Source organism: Muntiacus reevesi, chromosome X (genome assembly GCF_963930625.1).
Source record: "Muntiacus reevesi chromosome X, mMunRee1.1, whole genome shotgun sequence".
NCBI lineage: Eukaryota > Metazoa > Chordata > Mammalia > Artiodactyla > Cervidae > Muntiacus > Muntiacus reevesi.
In genome coordinates, this window is record NC_089271.1 from 48,993,799 (window position 1) to 49,013,555 (window position 19,757).

At 44.2% G+C, this 19,757-nt stretch overlaps 2 protein-coding genes and 1 non-coding gene across 6 annotated transcripts in view; 1 reads left to right on the forward strand and 2 right to left on the reverse strand.

Moving 5' to 3' along the window:
• MAGED2 (MAGE family member D2) lies at positions 1–8,132 on the reverse strand. 4 transcript variants are annotated; one of them, XM_065916070.1, is made up of 13 exons: positions 8,013–8,132; positions 6,445–6,518; positions 5,607–6,080; positions 4,699–5,007; positions 4,515–4,578; positions 4,175–4,254; positions 3,540–3,634; positions 2,779–2,858; positions 2,643–2,685; positions 2,244–2,306; positions 1,029–1,143; positions 260–666; positions 1–76 (listed from the first exon to the last, which is right to left on the reverse strand). In XM_065916070.1, the coding sequence occupies exons 2-12, from the start codon at positions 6,487–6,489 to the stop codon at positions 268–270; spliced, it is 1,767 nt and encodes a 588-aa protein (XP_065772142.1). In that variant the 5' UTR covers positions 6,490–6,518; positions 8,013–8,132; the 3' UTR covers positions 1–76; positions 260–267. The 4 variants fall into 4 exon arrangements, with proteins under 4 accessions (XP_065772142.1, XP_065772146.1, XP_065772143.1 ...); XM_065916074.1 differs by lacking the exon at positions 8,013–8,132 and adding an exon at positions 7,948–8,011; XM_065916071.1 differs by lacking the exon at positions 8,013–8,132 and adding an exon at positions 7,386–7,477.
• Positions 1,304–1,431, reverse strand: LOC136154981 (small nucleolar RNA SNORA11). Its single transcript, XR_010660675.1, has one exon. It is a non-coding gene; the product is annotated as a small nucleolar RNA SNORA11 (small nucleolar RNA).
• Positions 8,133–17,696: 9,564 nt separating the features above from the next.
• ITIH6 (inter-alpha-trypsin inhibitor heavy chain family member 6) overlaps positions 17,697–19,757 on the forward strand; it is a 37,420-nt gene continuing 35,359 nt past the window's right edge. Inside the window, 1 exon segment of the mRNA XM_065916725.1 lies at positions 17,697–17,765. Within this exon segment, the coding sequence (XP_065772797.1) occupies positions 17,697–17,765 (69 nt within the window).

The following is a 19,757-nucleotide window of genomic DNA, read 5'->3' on the forward strand; positions in this document are numbered from 1 at the left end:
CCTAGAGAGCTGTGTTGAAGAGGTTTCTGAGGATGCACCCTGGCTCGAAGAGAAAGACTGCTGGGATTAGGAATATCTGAAAACACAAGTAAAAGAAAATAAAAAAGTCAATTATATCCACCAATAGGAAGGAATAAAATGCCAAAAGTAGTATTTTTCACACTCTCCATGTGATCCTCCAACCCTGGCCTTCCTATAACCACCCAGCTCTTTATCCCACCCCCATGAGCCCTGGCTTCCCCCAAATATAAGTAGATACCTGAAATCTCACTTGTAGGAGAAACCACAGGCACCAGAACCACCACTGGTGCTGGCACCAGCTCCACCAAGGCCTGAGAAGAGCCCAAACGTGAGAGTGGCTGTCAGGCTGGTGCTGGCACCAAAGTTGCCACCAGCACTGGCACCAGAGCTGGCACCACCACTCTCCTGGGCTTTGGCTTTAGCTTCAGCTCCCGCCTGGATACGGGCTTTGGCCCAGGGGCCAATATCAGCTTCATCCCAGTTGCAGGGCCCAGCAGCATTCTCAGAGCCGAGCCCAATGCCCATCTGCGCTCTAATCTCAGCCCTTGCCTTGGCTTCAGCTGCAGCCTCAGCTGCAGCCTTCATATCTGCTTCCATTGCCTCTCGGTACTGAGCTGCCCATTCCTTAGGGTCCTTCTTTTGTACCTACGACAGGAAGAACAACCATCTGAAGGATCCAAATCTGAGCACCAAGTGCCTACTCTATGCAAATTATAATACCATAAATACTACTAGTAGTTATGCACCTAATATTCCAGCTCTGCTTTGACACTTATATGTGACCTTGGACATGACACCTAACAACCTCTGAGCCCGAGTTTTCTCACTTGCAGTAAGGCAATGACATGTCAGTTGTAAGTATTAAATGATTCAAATAAAGTGTCTGCACATTAATACAGGCTTCAGAATGTTCATGCATGAGCTGCAGGCTGCTCTGCACACAGCCTACCCCAAACAGTGGCACCCCATGCTCTTGGTATGCCAAGCTTGGGCAGTTCTCCAATTACCTTGCAGGCAAACTTGAGGACTTTCATTTTGCTGGTTTCATAATAAGAGCGCAGGCCCCAGAAGAACTCATATTCAGGGGGATTGCTATTAGGGACTCTGACATAGTCCAGGTACCTTGAAAAGAGAGGTTCAAAGCCTTTATGTCTATAAGACCACTAACAGCCCATTCATGCATTTAGGTGGCAAACTCCCCCACTGACTACTGCAGCTTTTCTTCCAATCTTCAGCCCTATCTCACTGACCTACCCAGCAGCCATGTGGAGGTACAAGGGGCCTGCATAGAGTATTTGTTCATAAGAAGGCCACAAGTTTTGTGCCCCTGTCACAACAACCCAGATTCCTGTTGGATGTATTGCAAATAGAGAAGCCAATTCTTTAGGCCCCCTGCTCTGAGCACACCCCACCAACGGGCTCATCCATGGCCTGACTAAACCCTGATGCAGTCCATCCTAGGAAATGACTGTATGGGACAAAACAGTCAACCAAGAGCAGCAGATTCAATGCATACTCTCGACCATTTGTGTGCGAGAATACAGGCATGTGTGCTGGTGCACCTGCATGAGTGCACACATGTTCTCCAAGTACCAAGAACAGGGTGGTCCCTGGCCATAAAAGTCAGGAGGACTGGGCTTCAGATCCAAATAATCCTTTACCAGTCAGGGCCATGTTTGGACTTCTACTCTCTGAGCCCCAGGCTCCTCAACTGATACTGGGGTTGGGATGACCACAGCTATTCTGCAGGGTAGTTATGAAAATGAAATGAGATGTTCAAGTCAAGGCTCCAGGACAGTACCTGGCTGCCTAAAGCTACCATTCTATGGCATTTCTTTATGGAAATTAATTTCTATGAAGCCCTAGCTAGCATAGTAAAAAGAACCAAGGTATTGAAGTCAGGATTTAAATACAACTCTTCTATCTGCTGCCTGTATAACCCTGAGCAAATTACTTCACCTCTCTCAGTTTCAGTTTCCTCACACATACAATACTGGTGATGACAATCTTTCCCCTGAAGAACTGCTCCAAAGGCATGTATGAAAGTACAAGTAGATCAGTAAACGTGTACTCATATTCTCTGCCACTACCTCAGGAATAAGCTGCCACTTGCATATGCACTTATATAACATGCACAAGCACAGGCACATGCACCATAGTTTTATCACCCATTTTGAAGACAGGCAAAATGCACAGAACACAGCAACACCATACAGACTTACTTCTGCTTCACAAACTCATCAGTAATGAGCTTCTTCACATCTCCAAAAAGTGAATGATGTATCCTGACAGTAGAGAATGATAAAATAAATATATACATATATAACTACAAACATAGATAAATATAACTGGGGCTACAGCACTTCCCACATATGGACAGAGACATTTCCCACATGGAAAAGAAGCTTCCAGCATAAGATGGAAGCTCCATAGAAACCCAAGAGTCAGTGACATAGAGCAGAGTTCAGGACCATTTCCCCATCCACCTAGGTCAGAACCCTGGACCCAATCCAGCACCCCCACCCCACCCCACCAGACCACCAGGTTGATGCAATCCTGGGACCATCCTCTCTTGCCAAAGGACAACATGGACAGCAAGTGCCGACAGAGCCCAATCATACCCAGGGCGCAGCCCCAACTTGCGCAGCACCTCCCAGATGACAGCTGCAAGGGGAGGAAAAAGGAAACAGGGATAGAAAATGAACATGTGCAATTCTGACCATGACCGCCCATCCAGCTGCCAACCCAGCCACTCACCCTCACTGGACCGATTTCCATTCATGAAGATGATGCTAAGAAGTACCATGAGGAGACCGAGCTTTGGTGAGTCCTTGGTCCTAGGAGAATAATGGGACAGAAAGAAAGTTTACATCCAGCAGCCATCTGCAAAAAAAAAACACATCAGCCAGCTCACTAGGCTAGCTTCTCCCAGATTCTTTAGATATGGGAGAATTCTGCCCAGTCTATGCTTCAAGCTCTATGTGATCCTGGGTAAGGCATTTAAAATATTGAACCTAGTCTCCTATTCATAAAACGGGAAAGACACATCCTCCTCTTCCTGTGTTGCTGAGAGAATAGAAGAATGGTATGATCTGGGCATCCAGTCAATTGTGAGTCCCTTCTTGCTCCCCCAGACCCATCAGTTCCAAGAAAATTCTAGGCATAGCCCCACTGATGCCCCTGCCCATCAATCATCATGATCCAGGAAGCTCTCCTGTGAGAACTATTCTACCAAGGCCAATATGAAGAGACAAGGAATGACAAGTCTGCTTTCTTGGGAAGTTTCTGGAAAATCAGAAAATCTTACACTAAGAGTGCACTACCCGAAGCTTATACACCCTACAAACAATCACAATCAGATACCACTCCTGTGTGCAGGGCTCCAACTACGTGTGAGTGATAGAAAAGGGCTCTGTCCTTCTTATTTCTCAAGGGGGTATAGGGAGAAGACAGGGATGAACTAGTACCATGAACGAAAGCAGATGCCTCCCTCCCATCCCAGCCCTATCCCAGCTTACGTTCCCAGTATGCCTGCATCAGTGGGCTCTAAGGTGCTGAGAAGAATGTACAAGTGGTCATTCTTATCAATCTCCTTTAATTGGATCCCAAAAACCTGTGAATGGGGAGAACAGTTTGTGAGACCACAGAATTCATCTTCCTTGGCATCCCATAGCTCCCCATGTACTCAGGAGTCTGTCTCTCTCTGTGTGTATGTTTGTATTTGTGTGTGTGTGTGTATGCATGTGAAATCAGTGAGATAATGCACATAAAGCACTTAGTTGAGTGGCCAGCACACAGCAAACAGGCAACAAATGCATTATTGTTATTGTCATCTTTGTGATTAGTGGAATCCAGGGAGCCAGAGAGTGGGGAAAGAAGTCGAGAAGTGAGTATCTGAAGTACATTACAGGACTGTCCAGCAGTGGACAGAAGCCCAGACTAAGCTGGGTAGCTTGGGTCCTAGCTGTGATTTTACCTTGGACTTGCTGTGTGACCTCAAGCTAGTCTATGCCCCTTGCTAGGCCACTGTCTTCCCATCTGCACAGTGACGGGGCTGGATTAGTCTCTGTGGTGCCCCCCAGAAGAAACATGTACACCTTTGTTTGATTCAAGGCTTCCCCATTGCACCCATCCCCCAGGTCTGCCCCTTCACCTTCTCCAAGGAATAGCCTGCTCGTTCAATGATTTCAGGGTACACATCAGTGTATTCTTTGATGATGTCCTTCAGCATGTCTGCAAGGGGAGAGTGTTGCGAGCACCTGGGCTGAAGTGAAGCCAAGTGGCCCCCATACCCAAACTATAGACCCTTTACCAACCCTGCTGTGGGTGGCACAAACAGGTTCTGAGCTAGTGAACAAAGATGCTACTACTGCCAAATTAGAACTTTGAGAGGGCATAAATGGAAACAGGAGAGCAAGAAATGCCCTCAGCATGTGGGGGAGAGGGCAATGGAGGGCAGAGCTAGACGGAGGAAGGGGTTAGTAGGACTCTACCTGAGCGTTTGATGGGAATCTTCGTCTGGTCTTTAACCAACAGGTACTTCACCAAATCGTTTGCCTGGGAGAAGTGGAAAAGATGGAAAGATCAAAATATGTTTGCAAAAAACTTGACACAATGGCAGAGAAGAAGGCAGGCAAAGCAGAGAATAATGCAGAGTGGAGAGGACAGGGTTCTTACCCTCCCTTGCAAAAGGGCCACATCCCGGGGTGGTGGTGCTTCAGGCTCTTGGGATGACTGGAGCTTGGCAGCTCTGCGGCGAGCCTTGCCCCTACGGGCCTTGGGTGATCTCAGAGAAAGCAAAGCTCTCCGGGCCCAAGCAGCCAACCGAGTCCTTGATGCCCTGCGGGCCCAAAATGCTATGGGGCCCCTTGAAGCCCTGCGGGCCATTGAAGCCATTAGGGCCTTTGAGATCCTTCGGCCACCTGTGGTTCCAGAAGCCTGACTCTGATCATTGCTGCCGTCCTCTTCCCCATTCAGATGCTTCACCTGCATCAACAGAGAACAAACACAATATTGCCAGATGAAGCAGATGGTCCTTTTTCCTTCATCTTCTCTTTTCCAGAAGTCCCCTCTAATCCCACCCTTGTAGTAACAACCTGACTCACTAGATATTGGCCATGTTGAGTCTTGTATTCATCTTTCACTGGTTTCCAAGTAGGAGTTTCATCTTCCCACCAGGCCAGGAGCAACCCAAGTGTAAAGTCTGAGGCTTCTCCTCTTCCTGTGTCCACCACTGATTCTGTTTATATCACCCTGGACAAGTCACTCCACCTCTCTGGGACTCAACTTCCTTCTCTACAAAACTAGATTACTTTCAGGATTTAATGAGATAACCTGTGTGAATATGCCTAGCTCAAGCCCTTGACATATGGTAAGCTACTACGTAAACATAAACTGCATTTTGTTTAGATTTTGGCTATTCGTATTCCTATCTCATGTCCAGTCTATGAGCTTTCTGAAGACAGGAATTATAACAGATTCCTCTTTGTGTCCCCCTACAGCTATTATGAGGAGAGGGAACCAACCTTCTAAAGGTTTACAGAACCATGAACCAACTGAGAGAAGTAGAAAAGCAAAGATCTTACCTTTCGGGCTTTCTTGGCCTTGATCTTGGGCCGGGTATCCTGATTCTCCTGAGCCTGACGAACTGCACCCTCAGGCTCAGGTTCATCTGCCAGAGCCTGAGAGGCAGTAGACTCAGTCTCCAGGGTCTTTGTATTGACCTTTGTATCAGCCACATAGCTGACCTTTTTGGTCTCAGTAGCAGGCACTGTCACAGCCTGAGGATCAGTATGCTGCATTTTGGTGTCAGCTGCAGGACTCTTCTTTTTGGCTGCTAGAAACTGGGTATCGGTCAGCTTAGTGGTAGGTGAAGCCTGAGTGGCAGATACCTCCTGAGCCTCAGTGGCCTTTGAGACTCCTACAGTATTTGAGGTCTTTGTGCCCTTTGAGACCTCTGGTGTCTTTGAGGCCTTCGGTGTCTCTGAGGCCTCCAAGTTCTGGGTCACTGTCAGTACGGCCTGCATCTTCAAGCCAGGGTCCTCTTCTGAAGCTTCAGCCTGCAAGATGAAGCAGGGAAGCTCACAGACTTTCTCCCCACCCCCAGTTAAGCAAATAGCTCCAAAATTCCAGGGCTTCACTTCTCTGACCTATACTAACTCCAATTTGCAGTGTGCTCTGACCACCTCTGCCCAGCAAGGCCTCTCCTGAGCAGAAGAGGGGCGGGCCCAATCTCCCTCTAGACTTGCTTCCTCCCTCCTTCCTTCCCTCCTCCCTCCCTCTACTTGGGGGAGGGGGGCAGCACCCAAGCAAGGAGGTAGGTGGAGAAAGATTAGGATGGGAGGGGAGGTGCCAAGGGATTGGGGGCAGCAACAAGAGTTGGAGAGCAAAAGCAGCTAGGGAGAGGGCAGAAGAAGGGCTTACCTGGAAGCGGGTTGGACCCGTACCACTCTCGCTTGTGTCAGACATGTCTCAAGTCGGCCTGGCAAGAGCTGAGCCTGAAGGGGAGAAAGCCTGGGTCAAGAGGCAAACCCACTGAACGTCTTCTCTCCCGCTCTGCCTGGAGGCTGATCCCCACCCAATCCCAAACCCTCCCAAAGCCCACCCCCCCCACCCAAAGACTTCGTTCTCAAATTCAGTATTCCAGAACGTCTAGGTCTCAATTCTCTGCAGCCGCACCCTCCCCTTCTCCAGGAAGATGTGCCAGCGCGGCAGCCCTGAGGACCCCGCCCCCTTTCCCAGCGCACCCCCCCTAGCCGCAAGTCGACAATGCGCATGCGCATCCGTTGCAGGGCCCATCTCAGCCCCACCCGCTTTCCCAGCAGAGGCCCTTTCTTTGATGTCCACCCTGCACATGCGCACTCAGCAGCTGGTGTCTCTCCAAGCTGGCCCTTCTCTACACGCCCCTTTCTAGCGATCCATAGTGCGCATGCGTAATAGTCGAGGACTCAGTCCAACACCTTTTTCCAACACGCCCCTCTCCAAGTTCATAGTATCATTCGGTCCCGCCCCCTCCCCAACAAACCTCACTCTCAAATTGTCGCAGTGTCCGGTAGTCCTGACCCCTCCCCTACTGAATAACCCCAAGTCCAGAACACCGCCTGGTCCCGCCCTTTTTCATAATACGCCCCCCCCCCTCCAAACAGGGCCCAAGTGCATCTTGATTCTTCCCCGTCCCTAATACATCCCCTCCTCAAATCAGTACTGAGCTAGTGATTCCATCTTTAGGCCCAGCCAAACAAGGTCCAGTCCCCTCCCTTCCTGACTGGATAGATCCGGTACGATCCGGTCCTTTACAGCAGGATTTCTGCAGATCCCAGAGGGTGAGGCAGACCCCTCCCGGGCTCAGATCCAGGGCTGCTCACCTCGTCCTTCTACAATTCCTGAGTGCGTCCACGCCCTCTGAGCCCCTCATAAACTCAGAGACTTCCCTCCCCGCTCCAGGCCGGAAGTGGCCCCGCCCCTTTCCGCCTCCCTAGGGGGGCCTCCGTCTGCCCTTCCCCCGCTCCCTACTCCTCATTCCTTATCCCCCACTTCGTACCAGCCCGTATTCCCTCTGCCTTGATCCCCGCTCCCTAGTTCTCCATTGACTTTCCTATTTACCCCACAGGACTCCTTATTTCCATTCCTCACATCATCCTCCTTCATGTTACTATTGCACTCCCTCCCCTAGTATTCCTTAACCATTCTCTACACTCCCCTATTTTCTTCTCTGAATTTCCAGTTCCCCTCAGTATTCCCCTTCCCCCTCATATTCCCCATTCACCATTCAACACGCCCAGTTCCCAGTTTTTCTCCCCTCCCTTCCTCAACTGCTCTGTGCTCTCCAGTCCATAAACCTACTACTCTCTTGGTCGTCTTCGCTGCCTACATCCCGCTCCGAGTAACCTCTCCCCTAGCTGCAGTGGTGCAGTAAAAATTGCCCACCTGCCTGGCTCTATGTTCGAGAGGACTGGAACCACTGTCTGGAAACCAATCTCAACGTCCCTCACCTTGTCCTCCAGCGAGTCCGGAATTTGTCTGCCGACTCTCAGTCTCTCTGGAAGTCAGCGTCCTAGACTAGAGCTGCAGACAGCCCAGCCCAGCCCCTTTCCGCAGCCCCCTGCCACCCCCCTTCTCCTTCCTCGGGGGGTGGGGCAATGGGGCCCAGCTCAGGGCTGTCTGACGCCAAAGGCCGTGTTTATGCCACTGTACCAGGCTCGGTCTGAAGCCATTCCAAACCAAAACCACCGCCTCAAAGCGATTCATTCATTGAATATATTTATTTTTATATCTTTATTTTTGCTTATTGCAAAAGTAATGTGTTGTAGTTGTGAAATTTCAAATAATACAGAAGTTTGTAACATACTTAGCTCATGCTCCAGAAATAGCCACTATTAATACTTTGATATACATTCTTCCAGATTTGTTTCTATTCATATACTGATTATTTGAGTTTTCTCCCCACAAATGGTACACTATATCTGTTATTCTGTGACCTGGGTTTTTTTTCCCAGTTGTATATTCTTTAGAATTAAGCTGTTTACAGCTTTCCATACTGTACATTTTTCTTAACTGCTCCATAATCTTTTCTGTATAAATGTCCCATGATGTATTTGACCATTCCAGGGGTACATAGATATTTCAATTGTTTCCATTTTTTATTTACTGTTACAAGCAGAGTTGACTCCATTTTGATACGCAGACTTGTCAACTTACTCTAAAAAGATACACAAAATAACATTTCCACAAGCAATGTCTCTTGCACATTTGTGTGCTGCATATATTACAAATATCTTTCATGTTATTTGTAATATTCTTTGTTGTACAAAAAGGTTCAATTATTATGTAGTGAAATGTATCAGGTTTTCCTTTATCATGACTGGATTCTGCTTCATGCTTACAGATGCTTTATAGACTTCTATTTTATAATAATCTGGTTTTTTTTTTCAGTTTTATGGCTCTATTATTTACATTTAAAGGTTTGATCACTCAAACATTTGTATAAGGATTATTTTCCCAAAAAAATGTAACCTCTTCCCTACACCATGTGCAAATTCATCCATTTTTTCCCCAACTGATTTGAAATGGTACTTTTATCACATAACAAATTTATATAAGTAATTGAGTCTATTCAGGAGAACAGAATAAGATGCATTAAAAATGGAAAGAAAACATTATTATTAATTACAGAGTATGAATGCAGAGCTGGACCACCTGAGAGCATCAATTAAAACTATTAGGAACCATAATAAAATTCAACATAGTGGTCAGTTATAGGATTAATATTCAATACCTTTCCTACATCCAAAAATAATTAAAATGGTTATGCCTTCTGCTTTATGAAGTCATCCTTTCCTCATTTAAGCAAATGAAATGTGAATCCCTATGTTCTGTGAACAATTCAACATATGTATACACATGCACACACACTTTATAGATATTCAAGGTGGGTTTCTATTCTCCTGATTTTTTCTCTAAATTGTTGCTTGCTCCAAGTTTGTGACATCAGCTCACCACTTTCCTGTCTCCTAGGTTCTCTTCCCCAGCTACAGGGCTTTATTTCGCATTAGACACAGCCCTTCCTTTCTTCCAGTTCCAGTACTCTAAATTCCCATCCCTTTCAAATCACGGCAAGCCTTGAATGCCAAGGTAAGGACTTTGTTCTTGGTCTTGAGAACACCAAGAGGTTATTGAAGGGTTCTAGGTTTGGATACAGCATAGATTTGTTTTAAAGAAAGAATGCCATTCTAGTTGCCCAACCCATTAGGAGTATGAATTAGATGTCTTCCTGGAAAAATGGAGAGTAGTCATCCAGGTAAGCAGTGACTGTGGTTAGGCCTAGAATGGTAGCAGTGGAGGCAGTGAGAAATGGCTGAATTCAGAGATATTAAATTAAAAATGACAAGACCTTATGAATAATTGGATGTAGGAAAAGAAGTGAGGAGGAGGGAAGTGTCAAAGGGAACTCTTGGGAATCTAATTTGAGAGATCAAATGTGTAGAAGGTAACCCCTTTCACTAATACATGGAATACTAATTAAGGGGACCTGGGCATTGATTTTGAGGTTCTTGCACAACAGCCAAGTGGAAATGACCCACAGGCAGTTGAATATACATATCTGAAGCTGAGACGAGGTCTGGACTGAGGTTACAGATCTATAATATGAACAGTTCTTTATTTTTTTTCCCAGTTATTTTTATTAGTTGGAGGCTATTTACTTTACAATATTGTAGTGGTTTTTGCCATACATTGACATGATTCAGCCATGGATTTACATGTGTTCCCCATCCTGAACTCCCCTCCCACTCCCCTCCCCATCCCATCCCTCTGGGTCATCCCAGTGCACCATCCCTGAGCTATAATATGAACAGTTCTTTAATCCATGGGAAAGAGCAAGAGCACCTGGGAAGAATGAAAACCTTAAGAAGAGAAGGAGGCTAGGGAAGAGCCCTGGAGGCCAGCAGTGACCTCAGCATATGCAAAGGAAGAGGAGCCCAGGAGAGAGACAGATAAGTAATGGCCAAGGAGATTGAAAAGCAGGAGAAAGTAATGTCACAAAAGCAAGGGAAGAGAATATTTCAAAGGGAGGGCGGGGTCAGTAGTGTTGAATGCTACCCAGAGGTCAAAAAAAAGTCTGAAAAAATGGTTAGGGATTGTAGCAGTCAGGTAGTGGTCTGGTTTCTGGTGACCTTGGAGGGGATAGTTTCAGTACAGACACTTGTGGCATAGATTGCTAATTATTTACCTTAATATACATTCTCCTCTCCTTCCCTAGTGATAGAGCATCTGATTTTTACCTGGACACAGCATGTCTTCTGGAATAAAGGCTGTGAGGACAAAGGTCATCACCCTAATGATAGTGGAGGAGTAAACTGAAAAGAATCGGGACCTCTAACAATTTCATAGGGCCACCTCGCCAGCTTTGGACTGCTTAACTCTGGATTTCTTTTAGGTGAGATCAATATGTGTATGTCCTATTGAAGCCACTGTTTGGGAATATATGCCATATGACAGGTTTCTTTTTTTAATTTTTAATGTTATATTTTTAATACAATTTTGAAAGGCTACTTTCCTTTTACACTTATTACAAAGTGTTAACTATGTTCCCTGTATTATACAATATACCCTTGTAGCTTTTTTTTCCCTAATAGCTTGCATGTCTTAATCCCCTTCCCTCTCCCCACTGGTAACCACTAGTTTGTTCTCTATATCTGTGAGTCATAAGCAGTTCTATGATTGCAATGAGTTGAAATGTGAATTGCAGGTGAAGTATTCCTGACAGTGTGTATAAACTACTCTTTAAAGAAATGTCTGACTTTGATTCTGAGCCTCTCCCAAAATATAGCCCTGACTAGTTTTCCAGCCTTTTTCTTGCTATTTTTCTGAGTGCTGCCTGTATTCCAAACACTTCACTATCACCAGACATATCCTGCCTTCTCTTACTTAGGAGCCTTTGCTCATACAATTTCTTCCCCATTGAATGCCCTCTGTTACATCTACCTTCTGTTATACCTCCATCATTTTAAATTTCACAGCATTTTAAGTACTGGTTGTGGCCTTTAGGATCCTGGAGTAACTTTAAAAGAATATAAAGTTGGACTCTTAGCAGTTATTGGACTCAAGGAACTCAGCCGAAGTCTCAGTCCATGTCCATCGGAGAGGCATTCCCCAAAATGTTCAAAGTTAAACTTCCCCAGTTCCCTGTTAATATCACCACCCTCCTAGAATAATACCATAACCACATACCATAACCACTCTTATGTTATGATCTGGGGATCAAAGGACAGGATGAAACTTTATCAGGAGAGAACAAAACAAATTCACTTGCAACCTTCACCATTTGACTAGAGAGATTTCTCACAACCTTCTCTCCTTGTGAACACTTGGAATCTTTTCATCTTCAGCATCTGCTCAGAAACTCTGAACACACCTAGGTCACTGGGTCCCAGATGGGTTTCCAGCATTCACAGATCAGCAGGCAAATACCTGCAATCATATAGATCCTACATATTAACTTGGAACAAAGATGAAAAGCTGAGTTATCACCAGGTAGCTTTGTTCAGGAGATAAGGAAAGGCAAGCTAAAGACTGCTTAATGCAGAATGTCAGGGAATGAAACTGCCTAATACTGGAGCAGTCAAGATTTCAGACCCCTAAAGTTTACATGGAAAGCCCAGAATATCCTCACCACCAGTCCTCTCCTAACACATTTCCCTTCCCCCAAACTATATAAAATCAGTACCTCTGAATGTTGGAAAATTCTCAAAGCTGGGAGCAAGTGGCAAAGATTTCCTTCCAAGGCTATCTATCACTTCTTTAGTCATCTAAGTTGTACAGCACAGCATAGCAATCAAGTTAATATTGAACATCAGACTTTCCTGCTCTTCACATTTCCTAAGTTGTTCACATCACTGGGACAGGCTTCCTAACCAACTCTTCTCCTGGACCCCAATCCATATCTCTGTTGGGCTCTTTCTGTTCCAAACACGCAGAGAGAGCAGCTCCTGTCCTTCCCATTTGCAGGTTCATGTACCCTCTCCCTTGAGCTGCTAGTGAACTCTCATTGTTTTCTCCCTTTTATGTACAGGGCAATTTAATTCAATTTGTATCACTTTAAGCCCTGAGAGCTATTGTTTCCACAACCAAAATGAATACATTTTATTAAACCAAAGGCAAATTTCCCTTAGACAAGGAAACCAGCTACCCACTTTTGGACTAACACTCCTCCTCTTCTCTTTGCACACACCTGTGAGGAAGGTTCAGGCCTCACATGCAAACACTGAACACCAACTATATATTAGGCACCTCTACAGAGGTGGCTTTTTCTCTTCAGAGGCTTACATTTCTACTGTATGAGCATTAGCCTCACTTTACAAAGGACAAATTGAGGTTAAGGGAGGTAACTTGCCCATGACAGATCAACTAGTGAATGACAGAAAGAGAACTTGAACCCAGATCATTGTGATTCCAAATACCAGAGACTTTACCACTATATGGGGTATTACGTCCCATAATATCCTTTCCAATCCTCTTCATAAACATATCAAGACACATTACAGTATGATTTTCCTCTCCGGAGGGCAAGTCTAATTGGATATCCACATACCCTTTCTGATATTATCATAAAGTATCATAGGATATATAATTATTTTGTTGTAAAATCATTATACATTTTAGGATCTTATTTTTATTAGAATAATGCACATACAAGGCAAAAATCAAACAGAACAGAAGGAGAATATGCTAAAAATGAGTAGTCCCCTGCCTTGACCCTCCTCATCTCCATCCCACCCCTTCAAAGCAAACTTTTAACAGTTTTTGCACTTAGTTCTGCTGGTGGTTGCCTTACAACTCTAGAAAACACCTATATACTTCATCTCTTGGTTTGTAAAATTCAGACAATATCCTGTTGACTCCCAAGTATGACAATGAGGGCTTTGCTTATGTACACTGCCTCACTTTTCCCTCGACTCCCCTGCAGTGTTTAACACTTATATTCCTCTTTTGTTCCTAGTTGACTTTGTAACTTGAAAAGACTATATACTTAAACTTTATTCCATTTATTTTTGACAGATGATTTTGACCACCTACTTTTTAAGACAAGGATATTAGAATCATCACCCTCCCTCTACCATTCAATGACCCACATTGTCAGTCTCATCTTTTCTTTACATTGTCTAGGTTATTAACATTTACATTCTGTTCTGCAGCCACATCCAGGTCTTCCCTGCTTTGTCCCCAGATTGACTATAAAACTTGAAAAACAATAAACAGCATCTACACTATCATGACTATTTTTCAAAACCAAGCTAAGTGGTGAGCCAGGAATACAGTTCCTTCTCTACAAGTCCAATGTCACAATATTTGGACATCTTAAAAGAGAATGTTTCTACTATCAAGGCCAGAAGGAGTCCCTCATATCCCATCAGCTGCTTATAATCATGTTGCATTTCATTTAGCTTTGCAGTTAGCCCATAATTTTCTTGAACAGTTACACACACACACAAACACATACACATGAATTGTCTAATAGCCTTTCTTTTTTCTTTGAATTGTTTGCCTTTATTGTATTCATTCTTTCAACAAATATTTATTAAGAATCTACTGTGTGCCAGGTACTGTTCTAGAATCTGAGGATACAGCAGTGAAATAGACAGACATCCTTGTCCCCATGGAGTAATATTCTAGCGAGGAAGAAAGAAAATGATCAGATAAATAAGTAAAATATATAACAAGTTTAAGTTTGACTAGTGCCATGGATGAAAAAATCAGGGAAAAAAAGGACAGGGATGCCAGTGAGAGTGGGAGGTTATCAAAATTTTAAATAGGTTGGTAAGGGAAAGATTACTGAAAAGTTAGCCCATGAACAAAAACTTGCATGAAGTGAGAGAGCTAGCCAAGTGGATACCTGGGGAAAGAACATTCCAAATAGGAAGAACAGTCAATGCAAAGGCCCTAGAGCAGGACTGTGCCTAGCACTGTCTCCTGCTTGTCATTTTTTTTTTCCATTTATTTTTATTAGTTGGAGGCTAATTACTTTACAATATTGTAGTGGTTTTGGCCATAAACTGACATGAATCAGACATGGATTTACATGTGTTCCCCATCCTGAACCCCCCTCCCACCTCCCTCCCCATCCCATCCCTCTGGGTCATCCCAGTGCACCAGCCCTGAGCACTTGTCTCATGCATCCAACCTGGACTGGCGATCTGTTTCACACTTGATAATGTACATGTTTCAATGCTATTCTCTCAGATCATCCCACCCTCACCTTCTCCCATAGAGTCCAAAAGTCTGTTCTATACATCTGTGTCTCTTTTTCTGTCTTGCATATAGGGCTATCATTACCATCTTTCTAAATTCCATATATATGCATTAGTATACTGTATTGGTCTTTATCTTTCTGACTTACTTCACTCTGTATAATGGGCTCCAGTTTCATCCATCTCATTAGAACTGATTCAAATGAATTCTTTTTAATGGCTGAATAATATCCCATGGTGTATATGTACCACAGCTTCCTTATCCATTCATCTGCTGATGGGCATCTAAGTTGCTTCCATGTCCTGGCTATTATAAACAGTGCTGCGATGAACACTGGGGTGCACGTGTCTCTTTCAGATCTGGTTTCCTCAGTGTGTATGCCCAGAAGTGGGATTGCTGGGTCATATGGCAATTCTATTTCCAGGTTTTTAAGGAATCTCCACCCTGTTCTCCATAGTGGCTGTACTAGTTTGCATTCCCACCAACAGTGTAAGAGGGTTCCCTTTTCTCCACACCCTCTCCAGCATTTATTGCTTGTAGACTTTTGGATAGCAGCCATCCTGACTGGCGTGTAATGGTACCTCATTGTGGTTTTGATTTGCATTTCTCTGATAATGAGTGATGTTGAGCATCTTTTCATGTGTTTGTTAGCCATCTGTATGTCTTCTTTGGAGAAATGTCTGTTTAGTTCTTTGGCCCATTTTTTGATTGGGTCATGCTTGTCATTTTTTGAAGAATATAAAAGTCAGTGTTGCTAGACAGGTGGAGGAAGGCAAAGAGGGAAGTAACAGAAAATGAGGCCAGATAGGTAATGAGGGTCTACTCTTATAGCACGCCACCCCCCCCCCGCCCCCATGAAAGGCACAATGGGATCTACAGGAGGGTTGAGCCGAGGTGGGAGAATATCTGACTTGAGTTTTTAAAGGTTCCCTCTGGCTGTTGTGCAGATATATTGGTGAAGTGGGTGGGGCGGGGCGGGGGTGATGACAAAATAGGAAACTTGAAAACCTGTGAGGAGGCTGTAGCAGTAACTGCTTGGGTTGGATCCACTGTTTCCTGGGTTCATTTTTCTGGAGACCTATTCTGGAGATCCTTCTTCAGCTTTGGAAAATTAACTTCTAATATGTTTTTGACAAATTGTCCTTCATGTTTTCTGTTCCTGCTGGCTAAAATTCCTGTTATTCAGATGCTGAACCTGCTGGATTAATCTTCATCTCTTAAATTTTCTCTTGTACATTGTGTTTCTTTGTGTCTTTTTGCCCTAAATCCTGGGAAATTTCCTTAATTTTATTTCCCACTCCTTCTGTTGCTTTTCTTTTAATTTCAGCAACTTATTTCCACTCCTGAGTCTTTCTTTTGTCTGATTGTTCCTGTTCTGTGGCATTTTGTTATTTTATTCCTGTTTTACCCTCTTGAATTTTGCTGAAGATCATTTCTTTTATGAAATTCTCTTTTCTTTCCAAAATTTCCAAATTTCTCTGGGGTCAGTTGTTCTATTTGCTTACTTCAGTCTTTTGCTTTCATGCTGCAGGTTCCCTTAATTTGCCTGAGGACCCTTGGTTATCCATCCCAATTAAGGGAAAAGGACTGGTAGCTAGTTGTTATATAAGCAAGACTGTATTCTAGCTAGGTCTCTCTCCCATGAGGGAATTCTGACAGGAAACCTCTTGTGGACTTAGGAGAGGTGGCAATTAACAGGCCATGGATCACTCAAATACAAGAATGAGGAGGCTTTTTTCTGTGGTACCAAATACCATAGTAGAAGTCTGAATGTTCCCTATGCAGTTTATAAAATGTCATTAGAGATTTTGCCTGAAGGTAAGTGCTGGAGCTACATGTTCTCTATATGGGTGGAAAGGGCAGAGATATAGGGGTTCTGACTGATGGCTGATGTCATGTGTGCAGATCTTCAAGTAATTTTCTTTCTAGGCTCCACTTCTCACTCTTGCCCTCCACAGTTCCTACAGACACAGTCCAGAGCACCTCTGGGTTCCCACAGACAAACTGATGCCAATCAACTCAGCATCTCCACACCCCTCCCCAACCTAGGTCTCTGGAGGGAGTTTCCTATATTTTTGAGCTCAATCAGGTTTCATCCCTCTCTAGTCCTAGAAGCTAATGTTCACTGAACACTTACTGTGTGTCAAGCATTCTGAAAGTACAACCTTAGTTAATCTTCATAACAACTTTATGAAATAGGTGCTATTATTCTTCTCATCGTATAGGTAAGGAAACTGAGGGTATGGAGCAATTAATTAAATTTCTCAATATTACACTGTCAGTAAGTAGCAGAATCAAGACTCAAACCCAGATGGTCTGAGTCCAGCAGTTCTATTTTGAACCATTATCTTATTTTCTCAGTCCTGCTCTAGACTGTCTTGGCCTCTGACTATTCTGCACATTGTAAGTTTCATGTCTATGAGAGTCTTAATTATTATGGGACCATAAGTCCTTCCTGTCTCAAGGTTAAAATCTGTGTCAGAAAGGACCAGGATTGGGGTCTTGCCCCACCAACCCCTTTCTCATATCTGCTACCTTTTAAAGATGATCTGTGCTAAGTAACCTTTCTGTGGCCTCAGTTACTGGGTTCCTGTGGATGTTTATAGGAAAGAAAAATCCCACCCTGAGTCAACCCAGCAAACAGACAGCCCCAGAACTCTAGTATGTTTAGTTTCCATTCATTTTACAGCTAGATGACGGGGAAAAGGGAGACATGGAACTGGCCTCTCTCCAGGCAAGATGCCAGCCCCAGCTCTTGGACAATCCTGGCTTATGTGTATTCAATGCCACATTCAGAGCCTTCCTCACCCTACAGGATAGTCCCTCCTTCTCAAGAGAAGGGATACCTGGAGATTTAAAAGAGCACAAGTTTGGAGATTGGGCTCAAACCTTCTGAACATGAACAATAGCACCAGGCCAGAGATATCATCATGTCTAAGTGGAGATGCTTCATCCACATCAGCTTTTTGTTGACCGTTCTCCTGGAACTGATATACCAGGTCCTTCTGGGCCCTCCTCATCAAGCACAAAGGTTGGTTCTGGGGTGATGGAACAGAGCTCTTGGATTTTGAAGGAAATTAACTCCTTGAGGGCAAGAAGGGATGGTTATTTAATCTGCTTTCTCAGTCCTAGGAATCTAGGGCCAGAGGGAAGAGTTAACTATTTTCTGAGCACATGTCAGTTGCTGTACCAGGGATTTTAGTGTTATTATTTAATTGAGTCCTTACAGCTTCCTTGTGAGCTAATTTCTACTATTATCCCTGTCACATAGAGAGGAAACTGAGGCTCAGTTTCTGAGATTAAGTACAGGAAGTGGCAAAACCAGAATTTGATTCTAGGTCCATCTGGTCACAAATGCCCTCACTTCCCACTGCCCCACACTGAGAATGAACTAGATATGTGGGTAGATGGAGGGATCACAGTTTCAGAAAAGGTGAGGAAGGAGATTGATATGTTACTTACTGTGTGACCTCAGGTGCTGGGTCCAGTTTACATATCCGTACAATATGAACAAAAATATTATGTAGCCCACAGAGCCAAGATGAGGCTTAAGTAAGATCATGGATGCCAAATGCTTATCTTGCTTTTAGTGCCTGATTGCACTTATCAGGTGCAACTCTTTTTTTTCTCTCTGTCTCTTTTGGCCAAGCCTTGCTACAGACTTATTTGCAGATTGAACTTCTGTGCAGAGTACGTCATGCGAAATGCCAGGCTGGATGAAGCACAAGCTGGAATCAAGATTGCCGGAGAAATATCAGCAACCTCAGATATGTAGATGACATCCTAATGGCATAAAGTGAGGAGGAACAAAAGAACCTCCTGATGAAGGTGTACGAGCAGAGTGAAAATGCTGGCTTAAAGTTCAACATTCAAAAACTAAGATCATGCATCCGGCCCCATCACTTCGTAGCAAATAGATGGGGAAAAAAATGGAAACAGTGACAGATTTTATTTTCTTGGGCTCCAAAATCACTGTGAACAGAGACTGCAGCCATGATATTAAAAGAGGCTTCCTCCTTGAAAGAAAAGCTATGACAAACCTAGACATCATATTAAAAAGCAGAAACATCACTTTACCAATAAAAGTCCATCTAGTCAAAGCTATGGTTTTTCCAGTAATGTACAGATGTGAGAGTTGGACCATAAAGAAGACTAAGAACCAAAGAATTGATGCTTTCAAACTGTGGTGCTGAAGAAGCCTCTTGAAATCCCCTTGGGCAGCAAGGAGATGAAAGCAGTCAATCCTAAAGGAAATCAACCCTGAATGTTCATTAGAAGAACTGATGCTGAAGCTGAAACTCCAATACTTTAGCTACTTGATGTGAAGAGCTGACTCATTTGGAAAAGACCCTGATGTTGCGAAAGATTGGGGGTAGGAGGAGAAGGGGGTGACAGAGGATGAGATGGTTTGATGACATCATTGACTCAATGAACATGAGTTTGAGCAAACTCTGGGAGATAGTGAAGGACATGGAAGCCTGGTGTGCTGCAGTCCATTGAGTAGCAAAAATTTGGACACGACTGAGTGACTGAACAGCAACAATGCAACATGCAAGATATTAGTTTTCTAACCAGGAATAGAACCTGCACCCCTGCAGTGGAAGTGCAGAGTCTTAACTATTGGACAGCCAGGGAAGTACCCAGGTGCAATTCTTTACACCTGAGTTCCTAAAAGGGAATTGAGAAAGGAAGTGTTAGTTGCTCAGTTGTGTCCGACTCTTTGCTACCCCATGAAGAGTAGCTTGCCAGGCTCCTCTGTCCATGAGATTTCCCAGACAAGAATGCTGGAATAGGTTGCCATTTTCTTCTCCAGGGGACCTTCCCGAACCAGGGATTGAGGGTCTCCTGCATTGCAGGCAGATTCTTTACCATCTGAGCCACGAGGGAAGACTTTAAAAAAGGGAGAATAGATTTGGTGATATAGAGATAGACATGTATGTCAGTGTCTTGTATAGAGTAGAGCTCAATGAATGACAGCCACTATGTTATAT